Source organism: Quercus robur, chromosome 2 (assembly GCF_932294415.1).
Source record: "Quercus robur chromosome 2, dhQueRobu3.1, whole genome shotgun sequence".
Classification (NCBI taxonomy): domain Eukaryota; kingdom Viridiplantae; phylum Streptophyta; class Magnoliopsida; order Fagales; family Fagaceae; genus Quercus; species Quercus robur.
In genome coordinates this window covers 89,525,080-89,549,745 of record NC_065535.1, presented here as the reverse complement: position 1 = coordinate 89,549,745, position 24,666 = coordinate 89,525,080, and the positions used below count along the sequence as shown (strand labels likewise).

Below are 24,666 nucleotides of genomic sequence, written 5' to 3'. Positions count from 1 at the left end.
ATGACAAATCCTAAACTTCTAGTATAAGTATGAGACTTGTCTTGCATATAAAATAGAATGAGTTTTGGCCTATACTATTGAGCTAATATGTCTAATATACTCTAACATCATCCATGGCCAAGCCCCCCCCCCCCCCCCCCTTCTTTTTTTTTTATTGATTTTTTATTTTTTATAACAATGATTAAATTTATACAAAAATTAAACATTTAGAATTATCTCAATACTTCTAGTTCTGGTAACTATGGCTTGCCTGTTTTTATAATTGGAATTGAGTTTTTTAAAAATTAAACATTTAGAATTATCTCCATACCTGTTGAGTTGGCAAACTTTCATTGGTTTTTATTTAGGTCTATTACTAACCTATCTTTTTACTTACTACTAGCAATATGCCGCCTACATTAAACTTCCTGTCAAAACTTTTGTGTATATAAACATTCTATTATAGTTTATACCTGTCATGATTCACATAAACATGCACTGGCCAAAATCTGTCATTCCTAGGAAAGTGTGTCACAACTCACATACTTTCTATACCAACTATAAATAAACCACTCTTTTTCTATGCATATCTTATACATTGGTGTGTCACAGAGTCACACTTGAATATCCGAGGAAAATTCTTTTGCATCCCCGTGTAGCTATGGGTGGTTTCGACGAGCACAAGCCTACAATGGCTATGGTGGGGTTGCAATTTTCTTATGCATGTATTTCTCTCTTCACTAGAATAGTTCTGGTACAAGGAATGAGTCCCAGGGTATTTGTAGTTTACAGGCAAGCCATAGCAACTTTGATTATGACACCAATAGTTTATTTCTCAAGGTGATATTCTCTCTCTCTCTCTCTCTCTCTCATCTTGTATAATTGTTGTATGCAATGCCCTTCTCGTATTGGTGTAGACCTTATAGACATGAGATCTATTCATTTTTTGTGACACAAATTAATGCATGGAAACGTATGATTAATATGGCTTTTTGTTGGCAGGAGAAACTCCAATATTAAGTGTTCTTTGAACTTGAGAAGCTTCTCTTTGATATTTTTGAACGCTCTTATTGGGTAGATTTCTATCTGAATTTGTTTCCTTCCTTAATTAAGTTTTTATCTATATTTTTCTAAATTACTTTAAATTATTTATTGGGACCTACTAAGATTCTTTACCTTCTCCCCCCACTGCAGTGTCACATTGAATCAGAACCTCTATTTTGAGGGCCTATACTTAGCATCAACATCAGTTTCAAGTGCGATGAGCAATCTTGTCCCCGCAGTTACCTTTGTACTCGCATCTATTCTTGGGTAAATTTATTAACTTTATTGTGTTCTGTAATTAGTTCAGTGCTCAGTTTTTGGGTTAATTGTAGCTATTCACCCTGGTTATAGTATTATATATATGGTCATTTACATTAATGTTCATTATAAAATTTGAAAATTTGCAATTAATGCCCTTGTTTTATTATGTTTTTCTTAGACCCCTATTTAATTGACTAATATGCAATAAACATTTCAATGATTAAAAAAATATCAAAATTAAAAAATATTAGGGTCTGTTTGGTTAGATGAGTGAAAAAGTGAGAAGATAGAAAATTGGAAAGAGATAGAAAAGTAAGAGAATGGAAGAAATTTAGTTTTTTCTCATATGTGTTTGATTGGGAGGATGGAAAAGCGGAGAGAAGAAAAACATAATTATTTGTTTGAAAAGAAAAAAGAGAGGATGGAAAATTTAATTCAGATAAATTTACTCTCATATCCCTATTAGATAAAACTATTAAAATATTATAATTTTTTTATTATATTTCCCACAAATATATAAAATACATTTATAAGTATAAAACTCTAATTTTTTTTAGTTGCACATTATTTCTCATTAAAAAAAAAAAAAAAAAACTAAAAAAACCCAAACACAAATTAAAAAAGAAAATACGTTGATTGGGTTTCATAAAATACTAATCCTCTACCCATTGATCCAAGACTAGCACAAATAATATAGGATGTCCTCAACCCAAAAGCTAATTAAGTAATCATAACTCACTTGACTTGGATAGCAGCTTTGAGGGAGTAAATGAGTAATTCAATATTTGGAGCATCTTTTCTCCTTTTATCTCCTTAGTTTTCCTCCCAAATGGAGAGGATGAAAATTTGTGGGCCCAGAGTGATTTTCTTCCACATTGTTTTCTTTCCTTCTTATTTTCTCTCTTGAACCAAATAAAGGAAAACAACATTTTCTCCCCTATTTTTCTCTCTCCCTTTTTCATCCCTCCTATTTTCATCCCAACAAAACGGAGCCTTAGTGTGATATTGTAGGTTTCAAATTAAGTTATAATTATATAGTAATTTTGATAGATTAGTGCAATTCTCCACTATTTGTCCTTTATTTTTTATTTAATTTGAAAAATTATTTGGAGAACAAGACGTGGGTTTCAGTTAGCTTAACCGATAAAATATTTTTTTCATCGAATAAGATATTTGAGGTTCAAGCCTCTCATAAAAAAAAAAATTTGATGTCATGGCCTAATAATAAAGAGAAATTATCTTGAAGTGATTGCTATAAAATAAAATTCTATTGTATCTTAAGAAAGAAAAAACCTTGATAAGAGTTTCAATTGCAACAATTTGTAATTTATTTAGGAAGAACATTGCAAATGAAGTTATGGTTTAGGGTGGACAGTTAAAATAAACCCTATCTATTTCCAAAGTTTTTACAAGTTTATTTATTTGATAATTAGATTGGAGAAGTTGAATTTTGGAAGCATGAGAACTATTGCCAAGATATTAGGGACAATCCTGTGTGTCAGTGGAGCAATGTTCATGGCATTGCTTAAGGGGCCAAAGCTGCTTAATGCTGAATTACAACCAGAAAATTGGCTGCTGGGTTGTCTATTTCTCTTTGCAAGTTGTTGTTGCTGGGCACTATGGCTGATTTTACAGGTATCGATAGATCTATATTTCTCTTTTAATGATCTGATAACTATACTAGATCTAGATCACTAAAAAGCTATAATTTAATTTAACCAGGTTCTAGTTTCAGAAAGCTATTCTGACCACCTATCTTTATCAGCTTGGATGTGTTTCTCAGCCACAATACAATCAGCGATCCTTACACTATTTATAGAGCGAGACCCAAATGCATGGAATATACATTCACCTCTTGAAGTTGCATGTATTTTATTTACAGTAAGTAGTTTTTTATTTAAGCAAATGCTAAGAACATTTTTCAGTACGTAGTTGGTTTTCAATAAAATGTTCATTTTAATTGCTCATTTAAGATGATAATTAATTGAATTAAAAATTGACATGATCTTAATAGTTGAAACTGGAATATCATATGAGTAGGGATGTATAGGATCTGGGCTTTCATTCTTCGTTCAAGCATGGATCATATCAAGAAGGGGTCCACTCTTTTCTGCAATGTTCAATCCTCTGTGCACAGTTATTGTGACCATATTGGCTGCTGCGTTTCTTCATGAGAAGATCTATACCGGAAGGTAACATTGTCTCAACTTTGTAAAACTTGGAATATCTTTTTAATTAAAAGTAATTTTTATTTAACCAGAATATCCCTATATTCCATTCTGTTTTGATCGAGATGAGACTTTAACAAAATTATGTTATGTACTAGCATCATGTGTTTTAAAAATATGCTATTTTGATACATTAAAAAGCTATTTTATTTAGATAAATATATATTTTTATTCTTTTGATTCTTTTTATATTCTTTCTTTCTTTCTTTTCTTTTCTTTTTTGTTCTCAAAAGCAATGAATACATATGGGAGAGAGAAAGTTTAAATAACTATTAATTAATTCCTACAATCATGAGGAGAGAACTTTGAATACAAAATTAACAAAATATTTATGCCATTCTATTTGTACGGTAGTGTGCCAAATTTTTTTGGCAATTGATACATCCAAGAGTACTATAAATGCGTACTCATCCTCTTACATAAATTGTGGGTCTCATCATAAATGTAATTAGTAGGATTTATAGTTATTTGAAATGGGAGAGTACACATTTATGATATTCCAGGAATACTCAATAATGACCCTTCATATAGGTGGGCTTTTAGTGTTTGGTGTATTAATTAGTGCGTTTCTTTTCTTTTCTTTTAGCATTTAGCACACCTGATGTTAGTGCACTTTACAACAATTATTATGACAACTTGGATTTTTCATTCATATTTTTTGGGCAATTGAATGTGTTTTTTTGGCAATTTATCAATGCTTTGATAAGTTAACTTTAGATATCTAAAATAGACCAATGTGGATTTTTTCAGCTTAATTGGTGGAGTTAGTGTGATTATTGGTTTATATGCCGTGCTATGGGGTAAAGCCAAAGACCTTGTTGAAATCAAAGAAAACGCAAATTTCCAGACTGATGAGGCAAGTACCGTGAAGACCTCGGAAGTTGATACTTCAGAGAAAACAAGTTGGAAAATTGATTTGGAGAAACCCCTTTTGACTGATAAAGCATGCAATGTTGATGAGAGTGGGATATGTAAGTAAATATAAAAAAATAAAAAATAAAAAAAGAGAAGAAAGAAAGAAAGAAAATACCTTCACATGCAATGGTGTATCGATTAGCATCGAAGAACATGTTTGTGCAACTATTGATAGATAAAACTTGAAGGAAAGAATTTTGTAACATTAAAATGTGAAATAAAAGAAATATTAAGACTTGGTTTAGGTCCAGTGTATTAGTGTACTGGACCTGGTCAGATGGTGACACATGTCTAAAAGTGGACATATGTCATTATTTCAACGGATCTAGTACTATTGGATATTGAATTTAAGCCTAACCCATAATATTATTATGAATTATTGAGTACATTTAATCATCACATTTCATTTTTCAAATGCTCTCTCTCTCTCTCTCTCTCTCTCTCTCTCTCTCTCTCTCTCTCTCTCTCTCTCTCTCTCTCTCTCTCTCTCTCTCTCTCTCTCTCTCAAAGGATGACATGTTGTCACGATGTTCTTTGACTCATCAATCCCCACGAACAATAACCTATAAATTAACACCCCTCTCAAGAGTTGAGATTTATGCTTTTGTTATGAAATTTTCTTGAAATCATGTTCTTTAGAATGTCGAAAATTGAAAATTGTTGATTCTTTCGGATCGTATATGGAAAAGTGATGGAATTGATTAAGTTTGGTGACAATAAGTTTGGTAAAGAATTAGAAGAAGGATAAGAATTCTTTAGAGCATTCTCAGTAGCTCTTCTATAAAAAATGTCATTTTGACATACCAAAAGCTTATTTTATTATTTTACCATGTCATTTTACAACATTTCATTTATCAGATGTTTTATTCTTCCCTTCTATACATTAAAATAATATATTAAACTCCTCCAACAACAACAACAACAACTCCTCCACCACTACTGCAACAACAACCACCAACAACCACTGCCGCAACAACATCAATAGCCACCACCGGCACAAACCCACATCCACTAACAGCATCTTAAAAAAAAAAAAAAAATCCACAACAACCCAAAAAATAACCACCACAACTACCCAATAATCACCACCACAACCACCAAATTACCGCCACAACCACAGTACCACTGCCACAACTAACCTACAACCCACCACATTCACAAACCTCAAAACCCATCCCAAATCAAACAAACCCACAGCTCAAGTGGCAAGATCGGCTTCAAGTGGGAGACGTAAGCGACGAGATCAGCTTCAGGCAACTTTAGTCGAGATCGGTTTCAGCGGCTTGAGGTGGTTTTAGGCGAGATCGGCTTCAGGCGGCTTGAGGATGAGAGAGGAAGAGAATGAGAGTGTAGAGGGAGCTATGGAGGACGACTATGGCTCTAGCTAGATCAGCGGCAAGATTGGTAGCTTCGGCGAGATTGGCAAGAGAGAAAAGAACGAACTCAGATGAGAGAAAAGAACGAAGATGAGAGAAAAGAGAGAGAGAAAGTCAAAATGAATATATGAGAGAGAAAACCCGGTGAATAAACAAATAATAAAAAATTTTGGCATTGATATCTGTACCGTCTCATATTTGAGACGGTACTGTAACATGTTTCAAATTTTTGACACATTTAGAACACCTCATGAGGCTTGAATAGTGGTGTTTGGTGTGTCAAATGCAAAATATTTGGCATTTGACACACCTGATGAGAATGCTCTTATAGCTCTCGAGATTGTAACTTGGAAATGATTTGAATCTTCAATTGGTTTGTCCACATTTTACTTTTTTGCCTACTGGTCCATGCACACAAAGTCAACTTTTATAATGAAATTGTGCAATGTATCAATGGAAATTTATGTTTCGATTTCTTGGACCTGCAGCTATTCTTTTTCTAATACCCAGGAACTGTTTCTTTTCTTCTTCTTCTTCTTCTTCTTCTTCTTCTCTCTCTCTCTCTCTCTCTCTCTCTCTCTCTCTCTCTCTCTCTCTCTCTCTCTCTCTCTCTCTCTCTCTCTCTCTCTCTTTTCCAGGTTAGGGATAGTGTCTATGGTGATGATAATATTTGATTTTTGTTTTATTAGGAAAAGTGTGGAGAGAAAAAAAGTCCCTTTGTTGTAAAGGTTGTATTTAGTAAACATTTGGGGTTGCTAGATTTTGTATTTTACATGTTTGTTGAAATTCTTAAATGAATTTAGAAAAAAAGGATATTCATGTTAATTTTTTGCCTAAATCGAAGGAGAAGCTCTTGTGATAAAATGTGTCATGTTCCATAACATGTATTATGGTGGAATTTAGCAATCAATCTCAGATATGATTTTATACAAGGCCAACCCCTCCATAAATGGATGGAAAGCATGATTCTCAATCCCATGAGTGAATCTTTAAATGGGAATAGTTTCTTACAACTCATACTCATTACTCTATGGGTGATATGGTTTAATAGAAACAAGAGACTCCATGAACAAAATCAGGCAAGTGCCACAGTAGCTTTACTAATTATTCATTAAATGATGGCCATGTGCAATGTAGCAGGAAAGACTTCAATATAAACCCTCAAAGTCTTTTGTTAATTCTCTCTGTGAAAGAACTTCATGTCATTGTACTTATTATTTCTGCAATGGTATCAAGGAATAAAAAGGAGGGAGTTACTGTAGTTGATCCCAACCTTACTAATAACACAAACAAACAAAAAAATGTTGCACCTCCACCAAATAATAAGTCCAAGTAGCAATCTTACTAACATGAACTAACAAAAGGGTACCACAGGAAAAGCACACTGCTGCAAAATGAAGTCAACATCTCTCAAATTTTCTAACAATTCAATGCATGATCTCTATAGACTTGGAGCTTGGCCAATAAAGTCCTAGGTTTGACTTATTTCCAGTACTTTTTTAATTGAAATCTCCTTTTGTTTTAATGAGAAACTGTCACATTACCTACTAACTAAATAAAATGTGGATATTAAAACTCACTATCACTTGCTATTGTATATATAAAATAAAAGAATACCTTCAGTTAAAAAAGTATTGGAGATAAGCCAAATCCTAAAGTCTTACAAACAAGCATACTTCTCTCTCTCTCTCTCTCATCAACCAGAAAAAAGGAGCATTACACAATTGAAGGCTGAGACCAATTATAGTGTATTGGAACACTGGAAGCCACATCAACCAAAATATTTACATTACCAAGCACAAAACTTGGAACCCAAAGGAAAGAAAAACTTAGACCCTGATGTTTCAAAGACAGAATATCAACAACCAACGTTTTTTCTTTCCAACCTGGAATCCCACCCTTGTTGAACAACTGGACTAGATGTTTACTACTGCTCAAAACCAAAATCTGGTTTAAGTGAAGTCTTTTAGCTCGAGCTGCTGCTTCTCCTAATCCTTCAAGCAAAGCTCCATAAGCTGATCGTGCTGCACTGCTACTGCAACCACTAAACACAGTATCCCCCTGAGCATTCTGAGCCTTGTAAGCAAAGGCACTCTTTTTCCTTCTTTTCTTTCTAACACCAAATATCTTGAGAACAATGCACCATTGACCATCAACTCCTTAAGCCACACTTCTCTGCCTATAAGACCTATTTCCAGTATTGAGGTGTTTATCAAAGGCCTCTTGGTACTTGCAAAACAAGTTTTGAGTAGTTAAAATGATATTCATTGGATCAAGTTTAACTCCTTCATGAACCACTATGTTCCTATGATTCCAAATTGTCCAGAGAGTGATGAACATCAATTGTAAAAATTTCATGCTATCCGCATCCATCCTTTTGTGTCTGACAATAGAAGTGGTGAGCCATTGCTGAACTGTCATAGAACCTAGAGTAGAGGTATGGATGGCTAGTTGGAAGCCATACCAGCAAGCTCTAGCAAAGTTACATTGGAGGAAAAGGTGACTAGATGACTCCTCTTCACTATCACAAAAGGGGCATAGAGCAGTAGTTGGGATTCCCCTCCTCTTCAAAGTGAGGAAAGTTGGCAAATCCAAGTTGCATATTTTTAAAGGCAGCCTAACCTTCCAAATGAGTTTCCATACAACATTAGGAATACTATGGGGTCTAGATGTTACTGTGGTTGAATGGTTAGCATCCTCCAAAAGGACTTCATAAACTTTTTGGACTTCATACTCCCCTGAGTTTGAGAAAGTTTGAGAATTTCCACAAGAGATTATCTATAATAGCACCTATTTTGGAAATGGGGGTGCTAAGAATCTCTGAGCTTGTAGGGTTAGGGTACAAAGATCTAACCAAATCAGTTTTCCCAGAGTGAGTGTTTTGGTCAATGAGATCAGCTACAGTGCCTATTGTGAGGTTGGGATTTTGCAAATTTGGGGTTGGGTACCAAGCATGAGAGCACTCACAACAGTGGAGCTAAATAGCTATATAGCTATTTTAGCTCTACCAAAACACAAAAATCCACACTATAGCAATGGAGCTAAAGGTAAATATTTTACCTTCATTGCTACAATGCACAACTATGTATGGTTATGCACTGTAGCTGAAAGCTAAAAAAAAATAAAAAATTATTCTCCAACCGAATTAAAATATATTCTTTTATTCTCACCGTGTCTTTCTCTCAGTGTCACTCTCAACTCACTCTGAAGCTCTCATCACTCTGTCTCACTTTCTCTCAAGCTCACTCTCTCAAGCTCACTCTCTCAAACTCTCACCTCCCTGTTTCACCGCTGCCGACCCTCGATCCTTAATGTCATCGCCACCGAAGCTCGACGTTGCCGACCCACCAGCTGACCCACTTAGTCGAACTCCCAAGCCGCTGGTCAACCTCAGACCTACGCCGCCAATCCGCCTCAGACCCACGCCCCCGAGCACTTCTCTTCTGCCAATCCACTTCAGGTTAGTTATCTCTATCTTCTTCATCGAGCACTTCTCTTCTGCCAATCCACTTCAGGTTAGTTATCTCTATCTTCTTCATCTACATGCTTGGGATTTTTTATTTGGGTATAACATCAAAGAAAAGGATGGATATTTTGTTCTCTGCTGGAACGGGTGTCCCTTATTTCCATTTTAGCTTGGGGGTTCAAGAGAAAAAACTGAGATAACTAGCAATGTGGTCAATGATTTTTTTTTCTTGTTCTTTCAGTTTATTATTTTAGATGCAATAATTTTTTTGCTATTCTTGCTCAATGAAAAGTTCTGTCATTTGATCTCAGAGCATCCATTCGTTTTGATTCATTTTGATTCAGAGCATCTATGAATGGACAGAATGTATTTGTATTGGAATGTATTGGGAATTTTCTGTTTGCAGGAATTTGTTGTGTGGTTTTCTTGTAATAGAAGTTCTTGTCCTAATTTTATATTCTATTGCACAAAACTAGAAACAGAAGCACACAAAAAGGATTTCTTGTGGTCATTTTAATGAGAAATTGTTTGTTTGGTTTTGAGATGCTCAAAAATGAATTTGTTGTTTTCTTTATCAGTGGGATTAAGCTACATGTCAAATTAAGTATTTATGAATAATCATGTTCTATTGTTATAATTCTAGGTATTTTAAGTTTTAATATAAATGTTAGTTTGAGAATTTTCTGTGCGCAAGGAAGTTTACATTTTTTTTTTCTAATTTTATGGAGTCACGTAGAGACCTAACATATTATATGGGTATCATGAATGAGGATGTAGAAATTGACTCACAACTTTTGGGAACATCTCAAAATACTCTTGTGTCAGTTTTTGATTCTTCAACTTTTGGAGTTAAAAAAAATTACTTGTTAATACTAAACGATTATTTGCTATCATGTGGCGGTGGCGGCAGCGGAAGAGTCGGTGGTGGTGGTGGTGGAAGAGTCAGTGGCGGCAGTAGTGGCAACAGTAGCAATTGCGGTGGCGATGGAAGAGTCGGTGGCGGCGACGGTAGTGGCAACAATAGCGGTTGCGAGTGGTTGTGATTGTTGTTTATTGTAGTAGATATACTATTTTATTGTAGTGGATATATTATTTTATTATAATATTTATATTATTTTATTATGTTAAAAGCTAAAATAGATCTACTGTTGCAGCATGTGAGTAGGTAAAATAGATAAAGTAACTTTTTGTGGTACCAAATAACTAAATTTTTAGTTCCACTACTGTGGATGCTCGATCTGATGGTCCATGGGGATTAGCATACTTCTTTCTTTATTATTTAATATCTTCATCATTCCTTTGATTTCTCATTTCCATTAATTGTGCCTACATATTAACCAATCATAAATCAATAAAATGAAAGCAATAAAAATATCTACTTTCATCTAATTACTTGTATCAAGTTCAACCATTCAATAAAGCTATCTTTAAGTTTGCAATGCTATCTTCTTGATACATCTCACAATGAAAGAAATAACAAATAACACAGCGAACCAGTTATGAGGTGATACAACAAAATTTAAGAGTAATATTACAATAAAAAAAATGCATAATTGAAATTTAAAAGTTTACCATTGTAATTTGTGGCAATAATTGATTCCTTGAGCTACCATCATGAGGTGGCTGCCATATTGTTGAAGAAAAATTATCATATAAGTAATTTAAAGAAGGCGTAAATGCATTTTTAGTTCTTATATTTTGACTTTTTTCCATTTTAGTCCCTACATTTATTTTTACCGTTTTTAATCCCTAAACCAATTAACGCGTTCCATTTTAATCATTTCCGTTAGCCCACCAACGAAAATTGCTTAGGTGACAAACTGATGCAGACATGACCAATTAAAAAAAAAAAAATTTAATTAGCATTTAAAAATATGCCATGTCAGCTTTTAAATATAAAAAAATATTATTAATCAATTTTAACTAAAGAAAAAACAGAATTAAAAACAATAAAACACATCAATTTAGATCTAATTCATTTTGAACAAGATCACACAAGAACACAATCAGCACAAACCCAGAACCAAACACAAACTCAAATTTAAAAACACAAAGAACACAAATAACAAACTAAATCTTTCCTCTTGTGTCGAAGCTGCAAGGCCACCATGGCCGGAGCTTCCTCCACCTCCAATCTCTCTACCACCCAAACTAAATCTCACAAACTTTGAACACTTGAGACCCAAAACCTGATCTGAGTCCATCTCTCTCTAGACCTCGGCTTCTTTCTCTTTGATCCAAAATGAGGCACAGCCTCCCTGTTCCACCACGGAACTCAGCCTCCCTATTAATTCCTCTCATGGTGAAGCCTCTCTCTCTCTCTCTCTCAAGATCGGCTTTGGGTGGTCCTGGGTCAGATCGGCTTTGTGGGTGGTCCTGGGTTTCAGATTGGCTTTGTGGGTGAGCTTCAGATCAGCTTTGTGGGTGGTCTTGTGTTTTAGATCGACTTTGTAGGTGGGTTTAGATTTGGTTTGTTGGCGGCCCTAGGTTTGTTGTAGTGGTTCTAGAGATTTGGTATTCAGGTTTGGGGGTTTTAAGAAAAAGAGGATTTTTGTTTTGGGTTTTATTCCAAAATAAGTTTGAAGTCTAATGTGTGTATTTGTGCTGTTGTTTGTGGGCGCATATGAATCTGTGTTCCTGTTTTGGTCTAGGACTTTTGGGGATTTCAGGTTTAACATGCTTGGCCGTTGTTGTTGTGTTGGGTAAGTGGGAATAGGAATGACATTTTGGGGGGCTTTTGGTTGAAATTTATGCCGTTGTGGTTTCTAGTTTATGAAAAAAGGCAAAGAATTTTTTGCATTTTTGGGCTGGAACCTTTCTTTCTTGGTCTTCTTGATGGGGTCTTCAGGTTTTATTTTTGGATCTTTGGCACAGATGAGAGGAAAGATTTAGTTTGTTATTGTGTTTTTAAATTTGAGTTTGTGTTTGGTTCTGGGCTTGTGCTTTATGATATTGTGTTGATGTTTAAATCTGTGATAACGTTCTTGTGTGTTCTTGTTCAAAATGAATTAGATTTGAATTGATGTGTTTTATTGTTTTTAATTCTGTTTTTTCTTTTTTTATTTAGTTAAAATTGATTAATAAATTTTTTTATATTTAAAAGCTAACATGGCATATTTTTAAATGCTAATTAAAATTTTTTATTATTTTTTAATTGGCCACGTCAGCATCAGTTTGCCATTTAAGCAATTTACGTTGGTGGGCTAACGGAAAGGATTAAAATGGAACGCGTTAATTGGTTTAGGGACTAAAAGTGGTAAAAATAAAATGTAGAAACTAAAATAGAAAAGAATCAAAATGTAGGGACTAAAAGTGCATTTACGCCTATAAAGAATTAGTACTTTTTTTTTTTTTTTTTTTTTTTTACATTGTAAAATTTAAACACAACAAACCCATATTTTGTTACCTTGGTTAAATAAATCAAAGAAGACATCTAACTTGCTTGATTCCTTGAGGAGAAAATGGGCAAATACCCTTTTTCTCGAAATTAAACATTCGTTTGCCCTCTTTCTGAAACTAAATAGGGAATTGCCCCTCTTTTGTAACTCGACAATATAGAAATCGAGTTTTAATGAATAACTCGATATTATTATAGTCGAGTTAGTCTGACCTTTCGAATTTTCCCGAATAAAAAAATGTTTGTGTAGACGGCCATAACTCGGGAAACTAGAAATCGAGTTATGTTCAGCGGTTTGAATCAATAGGACCCTAACGTCTCACAACGCTATTCAGTCACTCACTCTCTCTGTACACTCTCTTTCCCTCGCTCTCTGCCATCACTCTCTCTCCACACTCTGTCTCTCTCGCTCTGCGATCAGGCTTCCCCACTCTTCCTCGAGTCTCCATCAGTCGTCGTTGGTTCCCGCCGCCGCTGATTACAGGTACGGTCCTCTCCCTCTGAAATATTTTCTGACGTTGGTTAATGTTAGGTTGCGTTTTGTGTGGGATTTTGATTATTTTGTTGAAACTTAAGGAAGTAGTAAATTTACTAATGAAGATGAGAATTTTGTTGTCTTTTATATGCTGCAATGATGATTTTCTCATTAATGAGTTTAAATGTGCTTGGGGTTTTGATGAGGGGTTTTGGCAAATCGAGTGGTGTTATAACTTATATTTTCAGAAATAGTTAATTAATAATTATCCGAAGCTTTAAGAAGTGATTTAAATAGTTCTGAAATAATTTTTTTTATGGCAAGTTCTTATTTATTTAAGAAGTGATGTTGAAAATCTTGTGCTCAAAATATAATGTCTTACTGAATCTATGCTTTTATTTTATATTAAATGTGGTTTACTTGTTAGAAAATTGCTAACAATGTATTTGCTGCCATGTCAGATATGCAGGCACTAGATAGAGTGCGGCCTGGACCCGATGTGGATACCCAGTTGGCCCAGCAGCCGAATCATCGGTCAAGTCCACTTTGGAGGTGCGCCGCTGACGAGGTATGTAGTAGTATTATTAATACATGTTTGTTTTATAATTACCTCGTGTTTAATCTCCTAACAGAATACTCGTCCGTGTGCAGGAGGCGCCTGGCATGATAAAGGTTCGACGCCGTAAATGTGTATTGCCACAGGGTGGGTTAGATCCACGTATCATGCAACACATAGATGCAGCAGGGTTGACTGGTTTATTCAAGGTTCCTGATATGGAGGTCGACCACGCCTTGATCACGGCGTTGGTTGAGCGGTGGCGTCCGGAGACGCACACGTTCCACTTACCCCATGGAGAAATGGGTATCACCTTGCAAGATATGGAGGTGATGCTGGGGCTTCCGGTGGATGGGTTGCCTGTCACTGGGAAGACAGACTACAAATGGAGTGAGCTGTGCGAACAGTTGTTGGGCCATAAACCTCCACCCCCGATACCAAACTCAAACAAGTCTACCCTTGCTGGGGCGAGGATAAGATACACCTGGCTTGATGCACAGTTTGCCGCTCCCTTAGTTGTGGACGCTGCTGACGAAGTCGTGCAGCAATATGCCCGCTACCACCTACTTGTACGGATGGGGGCCCTCTTGTTCATGGACAGGTCTGCGGACCGGGTCTCACTGCTGCCTCTGCAGTTGCTCAACCCAGTCAGCAATGCGAGACGGTATAGCTGGGGTAGTGCAACATTGGCCTGGCTGTATAGGCAACTTTGTGGTGCATCGAAGAAGGATGCGATGCAGATTGGAGGAGCACTCTTGTTGGTGCAGCTATGGGCCTATTCAAGGTTCCCACAATTATGCCCTGTTGTGAGGCCGCCTCTACCGCCAGTGCACTCAGGGCCCCTTGCCATTAGGTACGTTCATTGAGTTCTCGTTATTTGTCTCTTTCATATAATTAAAAGTATGCCAAACTAACAAACGAAAGAAACTTATCAATGCTTAGTATATGGATGTGAAATATAAAAGCAAAGTTTGTTAAATGTAAGGTTCAGTAATGAGCATTTGTCGACATCTCATGTTTGGTAGGTGGAGCGGGCCAAAATGCACCGCAGAGCATGCCACACACGTCCTTGCTGCGTACCGGGCGTCACTGGCTACAGTACGGGCCGAGCAGGTATTCGGTTAATTTAGTTTGAATTCTTATGACCACGTTTCCCTCAATTCTTATAACTACGGGCCGAGCACGTTTTCCTCAAATGCACCGCACATGCTTTTATTTTCGTTTCCCTCAATTTTATATTATTTTGAATTCTTGGATTGTTGTAGGAATGAGTTGATTTCATAATACCATCCAATCATTTTGTTTGGTACTTGGATTTCCATCCCATCATTTAACTCAATTGGAATGTCCATCGTGAAGTACTTCACATTAGAACTTCCATTTGTAGCACCTGCATGAATACTTGCTCGTCCTTACATAAAGTAAAACAAAAGTAAAAAATTCTTGAATGTTAAATCAAAGGGTTTTTTCCAAATTGGGTTGGATTGAAGGGTTTTTTCCAATGCAACCCAACTAACATGACTCAGGTTAAGTTGGGTTAAATCAATGGGTTATATATAAATTTAGTCATATATATATAAAGTAGAATTTGGCTATATTCTTCATTATGTACGGAAACGTTTGTGATTTACACGGAAAAAAAAAAAAAACACAGAATAAATTGTCCCTTTTCCAAGATGTTTGAAGCATGTGCAACATGCGCAAAACATTGAGCATGAAGTCTTCGTTTAGTGCAAGGCAGTGAGTTCAAACTTGTGTTGCAACCAAAAAACAAAAACTCCACCAATTGTTACAAATGTCATTAAGCTGATGCAATGAAGAGAAGACGCACATATTGGATTATGTAATTGGTTATAATTCAATGAGAAATGAATTTACCTAATAGTATACCAAAGATGATCAGATTTGTCTTTGGTTGTATTTGTGTGCTCAAGTAATTCATTTGATTTTAATGATGCATCTTCAAAACTGACGATGACATCTTTAAATTCTTTCCAGCTACTAACTGAATCAAAAGTTTGTGTTCATTTTCTGATTATGTTATTATACACCGTTTCAACCTACTTAACATGAGAAAATAGAACTTTTAGCCTGCTATGAAAATGAACTAAAAAATTTCAAAACAATATTTCTTAAGACTTTATATAAGGCGAATGATTGTAAACGCAGAACCAGCATGGTCAATTAAATTCTAAACAACAAATTTCTAACTATAAACTTGACAAATATGGGTCTTTTCAGAACAAGGGAATCAAGGCATATTAGAATACAAATGATATTTTCAAAACGCATGGCCCCTGCGCAAGGATGACACGCATAAATCGAGAAATGGTCCAAATTTTTTTCTTTCCCTAATCCTTGTGTGAATTCTGCTTCACTGTCTTCTTCGTTGTTTTTGCACTTTCTGCTTCTTTACATGCGTTTTGGAGTCTTGCTCAACAGGTTAGCCCAGACTTGTGCTCATAATTCTTTTAGAGAGAGTTTGAATCTTTGATAGTTGTTATACTTCAATATTAAAGCTTTAAAATAGAAATTTTTTTTAGAACTGTTGAAGCTTATTAATATTTCACACCTTCTGGATTCGCTATAGTTTTGGTGGTTGACTTAGATATTACCACAATTATATTCCAGATTTTCGTTGAATTAAATTTGCTGAGTTAGAGCTGCTCTTCACTGTTGTAATATAGTTGGCTGTTAAATCTCATAAAATGATAAAATTCTTTAAATTTAGAACGTTGGGAAAGCTGCAAATGTTAAACTACGAAAATTTTATCTAATTATTGTGTAATCATGACATGAGAGCAAAAATATAACCCAAGTTTGCATTTTTGGCCTAAGTACAGAAACAGAGGGAATGATGACATTATTGATCATTGGCCCGTAAAACACATGATCACTTCTCTGGCTTTCATTGAAATTTGAAATTAAGCAAACTAAAGGATGGAGTTACTCTGACTTGAATGTCATAGAGTGACCATAGGCTAAGCCATTGCCATAGCTTGTCCTTGTCCAATGCTGGATGGTTGTCATTGCTTGGGTCCACACTGTGAAATTTCCAAAATACAAAGCCATTAGTGCCCTCCCAGTAGGAACTCGAGAGTCCAGGGTATAGGTTAAACCCTTTGTGAGATTTGGGGTTGTTTAGGATGCCAGAGTGAGCACCGAAGATAGTCTCAATTGTTGCTTTGCCTTCAAAAACTTACTAATGTTTGGAGTTTATGCATTTCACTACCCCTGTGACAGAACATAGCAATATTTAGTATTAAGTGACCATCTAAGGTTAATATAAACTTTTATGTTATCTAAACATCTGTTTGGGATGTTCTAGTTGATGGTGTTTTCATAGGTAGTCAATGTGAATCACTTGTAATTAATTAATAAAATGTTATGAGCTTAAAACCATAGTTATTGCTCTGCCTAATAAGTAGACAATTTAGTATTTCTTCTTCTAACATAGGGGTATCCAGGATTACAAAAATTGTTATTGTGATGCAAAAAACATTGTTACATTGTACGTTATAAATTACCTTTGCTGAATTGAAGGTTATATTTTTACAGTCTAGTAGAATACTGTTTGACTTCGATTTACGTATTCAAGTGGTATATTTTGAATATGCACAGCCTCGATTGTCTTCTTGGAAAACAATGGCCTAAGTTTAAAGAAACAAATAATTGTTAATCAGTGATATATGAGAAAACATAAAGACGCTTGACACATTACCTCTTGTTGTTGACCTAAATGAAAAGTTAGTTCGTGCTCCTTGCACCAAAGTTGGAGAGCACAATTTAATTGCAGCATGCAACTCCTTAAGTTGTCCCCACTTTAGCTGCCTTAATAGTCCTAAAATTATTAAAAGCTATGGATTATTAACGAGTACTTTATTCATATAATTTTAGAAGCGTGCAAAATATGCTGATCACCATATTCTTCAAGAGGAATGTAATTTTAGACATTGACATGATTAGTTTGAGATAACTAAAAGGCTTACGTAATTTCCAACACTAAAATTTATAAGAAATATATATTTACATAGAAATATAATAACAGTATTTGATGAGGATTATACCATGTAATAATTTACATAGCTTCCATTTCTTGCAATATAAAGTGGTACTTGAAATGCAATGTCTTCAGTAGACCTTATAATAGTCATTTTGTTCTCATTCATTGAAACATTGTTAATGACTAATGCAATTAATGTAGCACAATATTTCTATTACGATAAAAAGATTTTGCGAAATCATCAACTTGGATTCATCTTACAGCCATAAGACTGCTGTAGTACCCTCCTCTAAGTTTGGTTCAGATTGAAAACCCTAGTATTTGATGGTGTCAGTTAGCTTTGAACCCTGTCCAGCATATGAACATGGGGCTGAAAATGGTGGACATGAACAACCTAGATCTTTTAATATTTTTTGCAGGTCAATTTTGTTGTTCTTTTAGTTTCTGCCCAATAATCCCTGAAGATTTTGTGTACGACTAGAAGCTAGAAATTCCATGCTTTGCATATTACATATCACCTACATAATGTTAAATTAGTATGATGTCTCACTATCACAAACATAATCTACTTATGCAGATTGTATGGGAGCCGTACACACATACGCTAGGCTCCCTACCTGCGTATTGCACTGCTGGGCAGCATATTTGGAGGGCCGAGGTGCCGTTGATATTCTTTTGGATAGTGGAGTGGCATCATCCTGAGCGAGTCCTCCGTCAGTTTGGGATGAAGCAACCAGTTCCAAGTGTCGTGGATACGTCGACTACCCTTCACAAGATATCCCTTCAGGGTAAATGGGAGAAGAACTGGGAGGTAGAACATGATCCCTTTATTCGGCAATGGGCCAACCGAGTGAATGTAGTTCGCGGGTCCGATCTCCTAGACGATGATGATACGTATCTCGTTGAGTACATGATGTGGTACAATCGCCACACAAGGCGGTACATAACACCAGAGTCTGCGTATTGGGAACTCATGGTGAGGCAACAATTCCTATTTTATGGATGAAACCATTGTTGGATTAAATATCCTCAGCAGATTTATCATGCATATTTTGAAGTCCACAATAGTTATTGTTGTTACATCTCTATAAGTTTCTCTGTCATGTTGTTTTAAAGTGAAAAAATACTGCATGACATGTCATTATGTTTTAAAGTCAAAATACTGCATGATTTAAGTTGTTCATAACAAACTGAATTTGTCTTGATCCAATTTGTTTGCATGAGGAATGGTTAATGGGCAATGACTAATGATGACCACACCTTTGTTCATATAATTACATTCAACTTTTAAAAAGGGTAGGTTGGGTTGGGTTTTATTGTATTTTATTTTAATTTTTTTTAATTTTTTTTTGTTTTTGGTTGGCTTGTACTTTAAAATGGACGGTGCAACTCTGTGTAGTAGTGATAAATTCGCATTTCATGATAGTTTAGATAGCCTTTCCTCCAGGACTGATTAATGTATTACATATTCCTTGATAGATATTACCTCTAGGATTGGGAAGTCCCTTACTAAACTGTTGGTAGAATGCAATTCCCAACAGCTTAAAGGTCATTTAAAATCTTGCAAGTATGCAGCAAGGAGATGTGCATTTATACTAGATTCAAGTATGATATATGTTCTAAGTTTTTGGTACTTCCCTTAATTGAAACTTGAAGCTTGCGTTTGATATTTTCAATTCATTTGATTTGGGCGTGTACGTTAGGAAATAATAACTTCAAAATATGTGTCCTGATTGCAATGTGATATTAATGGAGTTGTAAATCTCGTGAAGCCTAGATACAGAAGTGAAATTCTGATATTTTCACTTATGCTAAGATTGAACTTATGTACAACCAACTATACGTGTTTTTTAGAAGTATTATCTCAATGTTTAGATTGCGTAGCGATAAACATAACAGGAAACATACAACCTCTTGAGTGTTGGGTTGGAACTATAAATTCTTGCACAGGGGGGGCCAACCCCTATTTTTATACACTGTCTTTTTAAAGATGCTTCATAATTATAAGTAATATAAGGATTTCATTAGCTATGTTTGCTACTTTTTCTTTTGATTTTGGAACAGATTTATCCAAGTTTTGCATCATACTTGCGTTCTTGCTTTTATGACGCCCTTGTTTTGTAGGTTCGGACGATGATTAGGTCTATACCGAGGTGCGATGAAGGTTCTGACATGCACACTGACCTTACATTTACACTAGAGCTTGTGGAGGAGCTAGGCCGACTTAAATTGGCGAATGCGCTTGCAGAAGCAGTTGACATTGATAGACAGGCCCCAGTTCGTGGCGGGCAACGTGGTGGGTCTCGTGGGGGTGGACATCGTGGAGGTGGTCAAGCTGGTCGCAGCCGTACGACCGAGTCGGCTCCCATCTACGAGGAAGGGAATGAGGAGGGTGTAGAAGAGGCATGGCTTGGCACTGATTGGGTACTGTCTGATGACGACGGCAGGACACCGCGATGCACGCCTGGCGATGGTGCTGGGCCATCCCATAGCGTCGATCATCAGGGCACTGTTCCAGCCCACACTACATCCCATGGTGCTAGCACGGACTTTGAGGGCCCTCCTCGTATGTCGCCCCCAGTTTTCAGTGGATCTGCCCATGATGGTGGATGCATATTTGTCCCCACACCAGGCATGCCCACCCCACCTCTAGTGCAAGTGGACCCCACCATGTCAGCTCCATCTCAAACCGCCCACGGAGAGGCTGTACAGATTGAGCAGATACCGGCTGAGGACATTGAGCCGGTGGAGGCTTTGCGGAGATCGCGACGCCCGCGTGCGCATGCTCCCGATTGCGGGACCGGTGATGGTATGTACTTCGTCTACACTTCCCATCTTCTTGAGCTACTTGTACTGTGCATTTGATTGATTATGTTAATTTAATTATGCTGTTGTGTCTGATGAAACAGGTAAGATTAGACCTGTCAGGGCATATGGGCGGAAACGAAAAGATCATTAAATGCCTTAGTGTATGCTTATACTTCCTGCCTATAGGTGACTGCATAGTTACGTTTCACTTTTCTTCTAAAGTCGTATTTTTTTTTTAGACCTAACTGCAATGGTGGACACGAAAAGGCCATTGAGCTGGATTGTCCTTGTGTGCTTATTCTTCATGTGTATAGGTGACTGGAATAAGCATGCAAAATGTTCTACTAATTGGGGAGAATCTTGGTGGCTGTGCATCTATTTCTGGATCATTGCTTGGGGAGAATACTGGCTGTCAATGTGTTTGTTGTCAAGAAATTGATATTTTGGAGAAAACCCATAAGGCGTATTGTATTTATTGATGTATTAGGAAGTTTTTCTGCACTTGGAGTTTTGATTGCAATTTGACAAATGTCTGGATTGGTATTCATTTGAAGCCAAACTTTCTTGTGTTTTTGTATGTTGTTAGCTACAGTAAAGTGGGTTGTAAGAGAGTAATTTGTTTTTTTATTTTTGTTAGTTTTGTGAGAAACAAATGTGTGGTATTGTTGATAAGCAAGAAGAAGTAATTTGATACTTTCTGTAAAAGAGTTTGATGACGAAGTTTATGCGGATCAATGGCAGAACCAACTCCTTTGTAGCAAATCATTTATCCGAGTCTCTACAATGCTTGGCTAGGTATGTGTCTCTCTCCTAATTTTCTGATTCGCCTTCCCTACAATTCCTAGATTGGTACATCCTCCTTCCCATTTTATTAATTTTAATCTCCTTTAAATCCCCTCCTCTCTAGAATGATTAGATCTGTGTACATTTGATTACAAGTTCGTTAGTAGGAAGTTTGGAGAATAGAATTTATATTTTTTTCTAGCATTGTTCTAGAGCAGCTCACAATATAACTTACCCAAAGCTGAAAACGGCAAAAATCTTAGTTATGTGTGCATGTTTTGTTCCTTTTGCTTCTTGGGGTTTGTAATTGTTATTTATCATTGTATATATTACCTTTTCATTTTGGTAGCAAATTGGGAACCCAATGAGAAACATTTAATTGATTATTGATTTTTTCATCAATTAGCCTTCTTATTTTATGATTTTCAGTATATATATATATATATATATGTTGTGTGTGTCATTGGCCAATGAATCAAATCTTGTCCATCATTTGCTTTAATGAAATGATGGAGGCATTAATGAAAAATTTGCATACTGTTTGAATGTTACTTTTATTGTTTGTGTATTGCCGTTTTTTGGGTTTGAATTATTATCTATGCTTACAAAGGTATATGCATTTTTCTCAATAATTTTCGGTTAGTATCTAATGTCTCCTTCACCACAGCACATTAAGACGTTGGAGAAGTGGCCAACCTTCAGAATCCTGGGAGGCTCATAAGGCAGCAATCCAAGCACTCATAAAGCTGCCTTCAGGCGAGCTTGTTACAGGTATAATATGATTAAGTAGATGACTGTTCTGCTAGATATTGTTTTAGATTTTGTTGGTAGTTGGAATTGGTTACATCAGATTGGAATGCATTATCAACTACGAATGTCTTTCACTATGAACTTATGGGGTTCATTTTTATGCTACCACGATTTTAGGTTCAAGTGATACAACTTTAAAACTTTGGAGAGGAAGCAAATGTACACATACTTTTGTTGGGCATACAGGTATTTTTTCCATTTATTTGCCTTCATTGTGCTTTATATATATATATATATATATATATCCTTATCTGCAATGTGTTGAAATCATGTGGGAATGAAAATAATTGTAGATTTTGCAAACTAACGATGCTGTAAAATTTTCTTCTTACATGTCTGTTTGGTGATCATCAAACATATTTTCTTTGAGCTTCCTATAAGTTAGAAGTGGAAGAAGCATTTAATAAGACTTCTGATGTATAAGTTGGCATTAATTGACCAAACTGTTGACATGGGTAATCCTCATATGTTTAGTGCTTTACATGGTTTGATTGCTAAAAAATTTAGACATGATGATACTGAGTTTGTCTCTTGTGGAGTATTTAGTGGGAAAGGAATGCTTGCACTTTTGACGGAAGTGCAAGCATTCTTGATTTGAAGTTCTTCCGGACTTTATCTAAGCGGACTAATGCTTTGGCATTCATTACCAATCTGACTGGTTTTCTATTTATCTTCACATGATTGAGAGTTGTGTTATTTGCTTCAAACTTGGCTTTATAATATGGCTTTATATATCATTGATAAAACAGATCAAATATAGGCTGATGCACTTGTTCTGAGGGGGATCAGTTGCACATTTGAGGAAGGGCACAAAATACGTATTGTTGGCAGAATTGGCAGTGGCAAGACCACTCTCATAGAGATGAACCTGTTTTGTCCAGTGGAGCTAGCTAGAGGGACCATTGTAATGTATCTATTGAAACCTGTAGTATTCCATGTAATGTTCACGAGATTACGTAACTTTTAAATTTTAAGTGTTCATTTTTTTTCTAATTCAGAATAATACTACAAGGTACATCATAATTTTAGGGTTTTATTTACTGTGTTTGGGATTCAAGAACCTTTATATAGCTGTGTTATTTGTTTTTTTAGTTAGTTGGTGTCAATTTTTATTCATGGTCATTTTGTTCTGGACTTTCTATATTGTGGCTATTAAAATTTTCAGAATTGACTTGAAGAATTTAGATAATTTTCTAATGTTGGACGATTTATCATGTATGAATAATTCCAATCCTAGCTTTTTTAAACTTTGAATTTTCTTTGATTGGTATGGATTGCAGTGAATCCTCCAACGAGGAGGATTTCCAAATCGTTCATGTAGAGGTTATGCAATTCATTGTTGTTTTTTACGTCATGTACATTCGTTAATCGTGGCTCATTGTGTATAGGCTGATGTAGTATTTTGTAAGTACACAATAATGGACTGCAGTGAATCAAATAGACGGGGTACGACCAAAGGTGACTGAATAGGATCAAATAGAGTAAATAGAATGTAGTACACCGATTTTCCTAGAAACCACAGTGGACCGAATAAGACCAAAGTAGATATAATGGACCGAATAAGACCAAAGTAGTCCAAAAACAAAAATAATAAGGTTATTTTTCCATATATACATATCTGCCAGTGAAACAATTGGAAAACGATGACACTTCTACTTAAAGCACACATGACAACAGATGGTACTTGGAAGTATACATATCTTACTAAATACCACAACAAGAAGTCGTACTTTTGCATTCATGCATCCGTACGTTGTCTCGTGGGTGCATCAACTTCATCATCCCCCACAACGTGAGCCACCACTTCATTCAACATGTTTGCACTCAACGTTGCGATCCTCCTTGCGTGGTCACGCTCCTCAATGGCAACTTCCAACTGATACCTTAACAAAGTGTGCCTAATGTCTCCACTGCCATAGTTGGTTCCTTCGCTTTGAGAAGTGCTAGGTGGAGTTGAGGTTGATATGTTTGGAGTTTCCCACGACGTAGACACACCACCATGCACGCCCATACCATTACCATGCAAATACTCCATGTATGCAGCTTCGGCTTCCCTTCGATCTTTATATGATTTGTGATTGGCGTTTGGGAATTTATGAACTTGTCTACTCGCATCTAGCCAACTGTCGTATATGCCTGGAACACGACCGTTAAACACAACATAGGTTCGTCCCATCCTGCTCTACACAAACGCAATGGTGGGAACTCTTTGCACTAGAATAACATGGCTGCACCTTCTAACGTGTGAAGTGAGCTTTTGTAGTGGAAATGGGGCCACAACTCGATTCCATATAAATCGAGTTATAGCATGCGGAGTTACATGTAACTCGACTTCTCATTAACCGAGTTTCTGAAATGCCGTCATTTCAATACGTCTTGTCAACAGTAACTCGATTTATGTGGTATCGAGTATTATATAAAATCGATGTACTTAATATCGAGTCATGTTGTCCCCCTCCCCACATTTCAGAATCCATGCACGTGTCTGGCTCTATCTGTGTTGAAAACCTTCACTGTCTGGTCTCTGAAAAAGAAAGCCTATGAGGTGAACAAAGTTTGCTAACT

The 24,666-nt window shown here is 36.1% G+C and overlaps 3 protein-coding genes, 1 non-coding gene and 1 pseudogene across 10 annotated transcripts; 4 read left to right on the top strand and 1 right to left on the bottom strand.

Annotated features, from left to right (window-relative positions):
- Window positions 1-473: 473 nt before the first annotated feature.
- On the top strand, window positions 474-4,658 carry LOC126715714 (WAT1-related protein At4g30420-like). Its single transcript, XM_050416471.1, has 7 exons — window positions 474-819; window positions 982-1,053; window positions 1,174-1,290; window positions 2,718-2,919; window positions 3,007-3,165; window positions 3,325-3,476; window positions 4,263-4,658. Exons 1-7 carry the CDS (start codon window positions 641-643, stop codon window positions 4,489-4,491), a joined length of 1,110 nt encoding a protein of 369 aa, XP_050272428.1. The 5' UTR covers window positions 474-640; the 3' UTR covers window positions 4,492-4,658.
- LOC126716296 (small nucleolar RNA SNORD116) lies at window positions 4,122-4,210 on the bottom strand. Its single transcript, XR_007652098.1, has one exon. It is a non-coding gene; the product is annotated as a small nucleolar RNA SNORD116 (small nucleolar RNA).
- An 8,287-nt stretch (window positions 4,659-12,945) lies between the features above and the next one.
- LOC126715711 (serine/threonine-protein phosphatase 7 long form homolog) lies at window positions 12,946-21,061 on the top strand. 5 transcript variants are annotated; one of them, XM_050416465.1, is made up of 8 exons: window positions 12,946-13,150; window positions 13,603-13,709; window positions 13,793-14,550; window positions 14,723-14,810; window positions 18,278-18,676; window positions 19,825-20,509; window positions 20,610-20,669; window positions 20,748-21,061. In XM_050416465.1, the coding sequence occupies exons 2-7, from the start codon at window positions 13,605-13,607 to the stop codon at window positions 20,657-20,659; spliced, it is 2,085 nt and encodes a 694-aa protein (XP_050272422.1). In that variant the 5' UTR covers window positions 12,946-13,150; window positions 13,603-13,604; the 3' UTR covers window positions 20,660-20,669; window positions 20,748-21,061. The 5 variants fall into 5 exon arrangements, with proteins under 5 accessions (XP_050272422.1, XP_050272421.1, XP_050272420.1 ...); XM_050416464.1 differs by having other exon boundaries at window positions 20,610-20,694; window positions 20,823-21,061; XM_050416463.1 differs by having other exon boundaries at window positions 20,610-20,694; window positions 20,776-21,061.
- On the top strand, window positions 15,930-16,040 carry LOC126716272 (U6 spliceosomal RNA; annotated as a pseudogene).
- On the top strand, window positions 20,765-23,190 carry LOC126715713 (uncharacterized). Of its 3 annotated transcripts, none has more exons than XM_050416468.1 (4): window positions 20,765-21,303; window positions 21,959-22,062; window positions 22,219-22,287; window positions 22,648-22,688. In XM_050416468.1, exons 1-4 carry the CDS (start codon window positions 21,221-21,223, stop codon window positions 22,671-22,673), a joined length of 282 nt encoding a protein of 93 aa, XP_050272425.1. In that variant the 5' UTR covers window positions 20,765-21,220; the 3' UTR covers window positions 22,674-22,688. The 3 variants fall into 3 exon arrangements, with proteins under 3 accessions (XP_050272425.1, XP_050272427.1, XP_050272426.1); XM_050416470.1 differs by lacking the exon at window positions 22,648-22,688 and adding an exon at window positions 22,862-23,190 and having other exon boundaries at window positions 20,768-21,303; XM_050416469.1 differs by lacking the exon at window positions 22,648-22,688 and adding an exon at window positions 22,851-23,190 and having other exon boundaries at window positions 20,771-21,303.
- The last annotated feature ends 1,476 nt before the right edge of the window (window positions 23,191-24,666 follow it).

Bases quoted from the DNA above. Each gene is read 5' to 3' on its own strand.
- LOC126715714 (XM_050416471.1), top strand. From the start codon at position 641: ATGGGTGGTTTCGACGAGCACAAGCCTACAATGGCTATGGTGGGGTTG. The intron at 820-981 runs GTGATATTCTCT...TTTTGTTGGCAG, and splicing joins CCAATAGTTTATTTCTCAAG to GAGAAACTCCAATATTAAGT. The intron at 1,054-1,173 runs GTAGATTTCTAT...CCCCCACTGCAG, and splicing joins TTTTTGAACGCTCTTATTGG to TGTCACATTGAATCAGAACC.
- LOC126715711 (XM_050416465.1), top strand. From the start codon at position 13,605: ATGCAGGCACTAGATAGAGTGCGGCCTGGACCCGATGTGGATACCCAG. The intron at 14,551-14,722 runs GTACGTTCATTG...CATGTTTGGTAG, and splicing joins TCAGGGCCCCTTGCCATTAG to GTGGAGCGGGCCAAAATGCA. The intron at 20,510-20,609 runs GTATGTACTTCG...CTGATGAAACAG, and splicing joins CGATTGCGGGACCGGTGATG to GTAAGATTAGACCTGTCAGG.
- LOC126715713 (XM_050416468.1), top strand. From the start codon at position 21,221: ATGACGAAGTTTATGCGGATCAATGGCAGAACCAACTCCTTTGTAGCA. The intron at 21,304-21,958 runs GTATGTGTCTCT...CCTTCACCACAG, and splicing joins TCTCTACAATGCTTGGCTAG to CACATTAAGACGTTGGAGAA. The intron at 22,288-22,647 runs GTATTTTTTCCA...TGGAGTATTTAG, and splicing joins TACTTTTGTTGGGCATACAG to TGGGAAAGGAATGCTTGCAC.